This window comes from Rattus rattus, chromosome 5 (assembly GCF_011064425.1).
Source record: "Rattus rattus isolate New Zealand chromosome 5, Rrattus_CSIRO_v1, whole genome shotgun sequence".
NCBI lineage: Eukaryota > Metazoa > Chordata > Mammalia > Rodentia > Muridae > Rattus > Rattus rattus.
The window spans coordinates 131,772,574-131,779,995 of NC_046158.1; the positions used below are offsets into that span (position 1 = coordinate 131,772,574).

Sequence of the window (7,422 nt, forward strand, 5' to 3'; positions counted from 1 at the left end):
TAGGTAGAGGTAGGCACTCTGTCAAGGATGCCTACCAGGATGTCTGTCACTAGCTGGTTTTTGAGGCACTAGAGGGAACCAGTCTTTTATTTTTTTATTTCTTCTTCCCTTCAAGAAGCAACACCCGGTGTTGTTATCTGGGTTGGACATGGCAGCGCCATCTTGAGGCAGAGTAGTTGTGAGGTTGGGGAGATCTTCCCAAGTTCGACTTATTAAGATTCTCAGAGTGAGCTAGGAGGCTTCACTAGGGTCCTGAGCCTCCTTCCCTCCCCAGAGAGGCCAAGTGTCACTATGTCAGAGGCAAACAGTTGTCCATTGTCTAGGGTGGCACTTCTCTTTGACTACTTGGGAGTGGACCGTGCTCCTGTAAATAGTTCCAGTAAGAAAGAAAGAAAAGAGGAAAAGAAGAGAGAAATGATTTGAAACATAGCAGATAGGGTTGGAGAGGTGGTCAGTAAGAGCCTTTGCTACTTTTCTAGAGGACCCAGGCTTGGTTCCCACCACCATGCTGTATGGTTCACAGCCATCTGTAACTGCAGTTCCAGGAATCTGACACCCTCTGTTCTCTGTAGTCACGGGCACAGGCATGGTGCATATAAACTCTACAGGAAAACACACACATGCACTCACTCACTCACTCACTCACTCACTCACTCACTCACTCACTTACTCACTCTTTAAGACATAGAAAATAACTAAAACGCAGTAATTCCTCACCCTACCAATAATTAACTCTAATGTGCTTGTAGTGAAGGCTGGGTCTCAGGAATGGGCCCTCTGTAAAGGATGAAGAAGAGAACAAACTCCACAAATTGTCCTCTTACAGATCATGCAGATTTCCATGAGTTCAAAGCCAGCCTTGTCTACAGAGCTAGGGCTAGCTGCAGAACACCTAAGGCTGCAGAAAGGGGGAAGAGAGAGAGAGAGAGAGAGAGAGAGAGAGAGAGAGAGAGAGAGAGAGAGAGAGCTATTGTAGGACGGGAAAGACTATGAAAAAATATAAAAAGAATAAACAAAGCAAAGCCCCCCGAGGCTTTCCCCTTCCGAACATGGAGATTCCGAGAGGCGTGTCCACTAACTTTTCTCAAGCTCCAGTCTTGAGTAACCCTGCCCCTCTCCACTGTGATGGTCACTTTGATAGCCTACTTGAGACAATCTAACATCACCTCAGAAAGCTGTCTCAATGGGAAATTGTCTAGATCAGGGTGGCCCGTGAACCTGTCCATGGGAGATTGTCTTCTTATGTTAATCAATGTGAGAGGACCCAGCATAAAAGTGGACGGATAGCACCGTTCCCTGGGCGAGGGACCTACAGTATGCAAGGGTAGAGCCATTGAGTGCAGGAGCAGGCATTTCCTTCTTCCTTGACTAGGACACGGCCACTGCTTCAGGCTTCTGCCTTGACTTTCTCATGATTGTGGGCTATAGCCCAAATTAGAAGCCCCAATCCCCTTACTTCCCATTTGGTTAGGTATTTATTGAACCAACAAATTGGAACAAGGCCACCCATCAATTTCTGTCTTTTTTTTTTTTTTTTTTAAGATTTATTTATTATGTATACAGCGTTCCACCTGCATGTACACGTGCAGGCCAGAAGAGGGCACCAGATCTCATTACAGATGGTTGTTGCTGGGAATTGAACTCAGGACCTCTGTAAGAGCCGACAGTGCTCTTAACCTCTGAGCCATCTCTCCAGCCCCTCAATTTCTGTCTTATGATTTTTTTTCTAGTTTTTGGTAGAAACAATGGGCAGCAGATCCTCTACCTCTGATAATGACTTCCTTGGTGTTTGTGTGTACCGATCTTATCAAGTAGTACAGATGAAACACACACGGATGTTTGTCCACGAGACTGCAGTAAAGTTTTCCAAAGACTGGGGTCAAGGGCTATGCCATTGTGTGGAAAAAAAGAAAGAAGTGTGGTCTGAGATTGCTAAGTTCTGGCATGTACCAGTACCGCCACAACATTGGCATCGCCAGTAATGAATGAATAAATTGACATATGGATAAGTGGTTCAAGGCCACACAGGTGAAAAATGTCAGAATAGCATCTGTATGCTAATGATGTTGTTTCAGACATGTTACACTAAGGAAAACGTTGTTCAAATGAACTCCACCAGCTTCTGCTTTCTTTGTGCTTTGCTTTGCATAGGGGCCTCCCCCAGATCTACAATAAGAGAAAATATGTCTTATCCACTGCCACAGGAAAAGTCCATCAAATGAGCATCACGCTGAGGAGTCCCGAGGCTCAGCATTTGCTGAGCCAGGGTTTGCTCTCTCCTGGCATCGAAACTTAAAATTCACCCCTCTCTAGCTCAGTCCTCTGGGGGAACTCTGGAAAGAGTGATAACATCACAGAAACTGGAAGTGTCAATGGTATTTATTGTATTTTCTGGTTATAGAATAGTTATTTTAATGCCTGTGGAGGTAGAGAGGAGCCTGACACCCCAGGAGAAAGACCCGCTCCCCACTAATCTGTTTCCACACTGCCATGGGGGTGAGGACCATGTCTACGGTGGTCCAGGTCGGGGCTGGGGTGGGGCAGCATTGGCAGAATCCCTGCTTTGTTTGGTGTGCCTCTTGGTGAAAGCAGTATTGCCCATGTGGTGTCTCCTGGTCCTCTTGGTGACAGACTTCACAGGGAAGGCGTCTGGGATGATAGCAGAGTTGATGTTGGACAAAAGGCTCTTGGCAACTTGGCTCCGGGAGAACGCCACTAAGGCCTGTTGTCTTTGCATCTCCTCTGTGAGATTCTCGCTCATCTTCATCATCTCCACGATGTCGTCATCGGGTATGTGGGGTATTTCGTGTCGAAGGTAGCTTTTAATGAGTTCTGTCACTTTGGGGCCCATGCAGCACTTTTTGGATTTGCAATTCTGTACCTGGGTTTCCTCAGGGAGGCAGCTGTCTTTGCATTTCCCAAAGCCCATTAAACACTTTTTCACCACCATAAATTCTGCATGGGGGAGAGAGAGAGAGAGAGAAACCACTGGGCCAACGTTAATCATTAGAGACTGCTGGCGGAGGGGATTAGAGTGAGAGGAGTTTGTCAGCCTTTGGGGACAGTGTTTGATGATGGTGGTGCCTCAGAGAAGACCTGGAGCCCATAGTAAGTCTCTTGTCTCCTTTTCTTGAGTAACCTTACAAATGGTGTCACATGCCTTTAGTCTCAACACTTGGGAAGCAGAGACAGGTGGATCTCTGTGATTTTGAGGCCAGCCTAGACTACATAGAGAGTTCCAGGCTAGCCAGGGCTACACAGTGAAGCCTTGTCTCAAATTTACAAATATTCAAGAATGGGATGGAGAGATAACTCAGTTGGTAAAGTGTTCTCCATGCAAGCCAGGGAAGTGAGTTCAATCCTAAGAATCTATCTAGAAAAGGAAGGTGTGGTAGCATGTTCTGGGAGTCAGGGATGGACAGACAAGTTTCTGGGTTCACTGGCAGGCTAGCCTAACCTGATTGGTGAACCTCAAGCCAATGAGAGATCCTGTCTCAGAAAACAAAATGGAGGAGCCAGGCTACGGTGGCACAAACCTTTAATCCCCGCACTTGGGAGGCAGAGGCAGGTGCATCTCTGTGAGTCTGAGGCCAGCCTGGTTTATATAGAGAGTTCCAGGTCAACCAGGGACACAGAGTGAAACTCTGTCTCAAGAACAACGAACGGAAAGCAACAAAAAGAGGGTGAACGCTAACGAGCAGACTCTGGATTTGTCTTCAGGCGTCCAGCACAAGAGCATGGGTATGGGTCTTGGTTTCATAATGGCATCTTCTCCCTCCCTCCCTCTCTCTTTCCTCCCTCCCTCCCTCCCTCCCTCCCTCCCTTTCTTCCTTCCTTCTCTTCAGTTTTGTGGTACTGGGCTTTGAATGCAGGACTTCGTGGCAGTCACCCCCTCACTGAACTACATCTCCAGCCCTAAGACAGCATTTTGACCTCCAATCTTGTGTCTTCTACACCAGCAGAGCCTTCCATCCCCTCCCCACCCCATAATCCCATAAAAACACCAATGTCAGTAAAACCAATTCAAGAAAGAAATCATGATTATTATTTTAACATATGCTACGTTAGTGAGTTCACGGTGAGATTTCAGCGTATGTGTACAATGCATGCGGATCAAAGCAAGCCTTCTTTTGTCCAATGGGTAGTCATTGGTATATATTCAGGTGTACTATTTCTTTCTTTTTTTTATTCTTTTTTCTTCTTTTCAGAGCTGGGGGCCGAACCCAGGGCCTTGTGCTTGCTAGGCAAGTGCTCTACCACTGAGCTAAATCCCCAACCCCTCAGGTGTACTATTTCTTTTCTTCTGCATAAGACAACGTGTCTTCTTCTGTGCGGTCATGGAGAAGAATGGAACGATCATTTGCAAGAAAGAAGTGGAATTGGGGGCTTATGTTAAGTGAAATAAACCAAGAAAAGAACTCTGAAAAAGAATCGATAGGGTTTTCAGGAATGTTGTCTTTTCTGAAGCCTGTTGTTGTCATTAATGTCTGTCAATCACTGGACCTATGCTTCGAGGGACATGACCTTTTGTCACTTCTGGACTCTTTGGACACTCTGCACATCTGAGACCTTATTTGTTACGGTAGCTCCAACTTGGTTGGTATTAACATAACCCATACGTTATCATCTCTAGCTGGTTTCCCACTGCTCTTAGGAATTCATCTTCATCTGCTGAATGTTCTCACTGTTTTTCCTCAATTAAGAAATCTTTTCTTTCTCTGTTACCTACCTTAGTAATTTTACCAGTTTTATGTAAATTAGAGGTAATTTATTCAGCATCAGATAATTTCCAAAGGTTATATCATCTGTGACAACCTGCACTAGACCGAGTCTGTCAGCATCCTGCTGTGGAAGGAAGAGGGGTTCAAGAGGCCTCACCTCTTCCTGAGGATCTTTATGTAGTGGAGCATGATGGGAAAAGAGACACTTTCCTTGGTGGTGTAGCCACTGATAAGTTACCCATGCTCCTCTAGAGAGCCCATTGCCCATGCTTCTGAAAGCAACCCTAATGAAACTCACTGAGGCACGAAAAAATAGAAAGACACCAAGTTAGAAAGGGACAGACAGGAGACATGGGACTGGGCATCAGCAGGAGTGGGAGGGGGCAAGTGAGGGTGGGGAGCAAATCCAATAAAAATACACTATGTACATATGAAGATGCCATAGTGAATCCGATTATTATATATAATTGATGTATGTCAGTAAGACATAAATAATTCCCAGAGAATATTTTCACATATATATTTGTTTTGTAATTTTCATTCATCTTCATTCACAGTGCTCTTCCAAGGACCACAGAGAAGACACATTAGAACTAGAAACCGTCACACCAGCGCCCCCACTACACCCCTGCCAGTTTTGAAGCTGACCATGGTTAAGTGACTTTCCTCAAGGACACACAGACTCACCTGCCTGTGTTCCCCACATAAGAACATTACAGACATCTTTGCCTCTTTATTTTCTTCGTCTGACTCATTGTGAGTCCTCCGAGTAGCCGGGTGTTTCTTGATCACAGAAACGACCCTCCATCTTTCTCCCTTTTCATGTGCTACAGTGTGTCCCTAGACACCCTTATGGTAGTTGGAGGGTTTCCAGGAAGACAGAGTCTGAGAGAAATTGTAAGACTCTTCTGGAAAAGGGGATATGTAGACATAGACCTGCTTAATTAATCCTAAAAGTGTTTTTAACACAGAGGTAAAGATTTCATTCTTAGTGCACAGAGGTATATGGAGATTAGGCCTTTGCATTAAGAGGTGGTTTTAATGGGGGCTGAGGAGAAGGCTCAGTGGGCAAAGCACTTGCTGTGTAAGCACAAGGACCTGAGATGTGGGCCCTGAAGCCTGTGTAAAGCCAGATGCAGTGGTGCAGGCCTCTGCAATCCTGGTGTTCTACAGGGCAATGGGAGGTGGAGACAGGAGAACCCACAGAACTATCTCCCACTCCTGCCACAGGCCAGCTGGTCTGGCATACACAGTAGCAAACGACAAAAGACTGCCTCAACAGGATAGATGACAAGGACTGACGCCTGATGTTGTCCTCTGATCTCCACATGCATGTGTTTGTATGTTCTCTCTCTGTGTCATATACCACACTGTATTCTCTGTCTCTGTCTCTGTCTCTGTCTCTGTCTCTCTCTCACACACACACACACACAGAGACAGAGACAGAGTCAGAGATAGACAGAGAGACAGAGAGACAGAGAGAGAGAGAAAGAGAATCTTAAGATTATAAAAGACGATTAAGTCAGAAATAGAGTTTACAAGACCTGGGCTGAGTTGCAAGCTCAGAGACACATACATAGACAGAGCCTACATAATATGTCAGACAGTTCCTGAATACACAAACAGTACCCCACTTTCCCTGTAGCTCCTTGGTGTCTCCATCAGGCACAGTCTAGGACTGGGTCAGCTCTCCAGATCTGTTTCTGGGTGTGTGAGATCTTTTAGCATCTCTTACGGGTCCCAGCACCACAGGCAGCCCCATGCTGCTTCCTCACACCCACCCTCCCTAACCTGGAGTCACGTTACCTGATTCCACCTGATACTGAAGCACGAGGCTGGCGAAGAGGGGGAAAAGGAGCTTCATGGCTGGGCGCTAGGAAAAGCCCAGGGTCTGGGCTGCAGTTCCTGAGCTCTGGCCTTTATTGGCCTCTTCATGGCCTTGGGCCATAAGCAGTGAAGTGCGGCCAAAGCAGGTCTGTGTGTTGCTCAGGGAAGTTGAACTTTCTCTGATTCTGTTTGATAACAGTTTTTTTAAAAAACAAACTTCTATATCTAAGACAAGAAAAAGAAAATGATCTTATACTTCTTGTTCTTTTATTTTAAAAGATAAAAAACGTTAAAGAGGTATGTGTATGCAAGTGCAGTGCCTCCAGAGGCCAGAAGAGGGCCTTGAATCCTCTTAACTGGAGTTAAAAGTAGGGATGAGTGGCCCAACTTAGGTGCTAGGTCAGATCTTTGGTTTCCTGCAACAGAGACTGAGCTCTAAAGCACTGGGCCGTCTCTGCAGCCCCACACTTGTTATTAACGCTGGAGCTGGGCAAGCATAGCTTTCTCAGCATCTCCAGTCAAAGCAAGAGGTGTAGGAGGAGATGGACCTACAGAATAGGTCCTTCCGGTAAGGAGCTCAGCTTTCCGGTAAGTCCTGGTCTGCAGACTGTTTGATCCTCTGCATACTGAGTTGAGACGAGCATCAGGACTGCTCATGAAGCCTGAGGTAGCCCTGAATGGAAATGTGGATGGACCCAGGTCCTCTGCAGGGAAGGCAAACATTCCCCAGATTGACTAATATTATGTACTATCCACTGTCTGTGCCTGGTATGAACAATGTGTGATTAGGGCTAGAAAAATGGCTCAGAGGTTACAAATGCATACTGCTTTCTGGGACAAGCCAGAAACCAAAGACAGTGGAAACACCCAGGAA

At 46.0% G+C, this 7,422-nt stretch overlaps 1 protein-coding gene across 1 annotated transcript; it reads right to left on the reverse strand.

Moving 5' to 3' along the window:
* Positions 1 to 2,509: 2,509 nt before the first annotated feature.
* Positions 2,510 to 6,585, reverse strand: Defb129 (defensin beta 129). The gene is made up of 2 exons (XM_032902396.1): positions 6,528 to 6,585; positions 2,510 to 2,955 (listed from the first exon to the last, which is right to left on the reverse strand). Exons 1-2 carry the CDS (start codon positions 6,583 to 6,585, stop codon positions 2,510 to 2,512), a joined length of 504 nt encoding a protein of 167 aa, XP_032758287.1.
* Positions 6,586 to 7,422: the final 837 nt, after the last annotated feature.

Excerpts from the sequence above, each read along its gene's own strand:
- Defb129 (XM_032902396.1), bottom strand. The coding sequence starts at position 6,585 with ATGAAGCTCCTTTTCCCCCTCTTCGCCAGCCTCGTGCTTCAGTATCAG. Across the intron at positions 2,956-6,527 it reads TCAGTATCAGGTGGAATCAG|AATTTATGGTGGTGAAAAAG; the intron begins GTAACGTGACTC and ends TCCCCCATGCAG.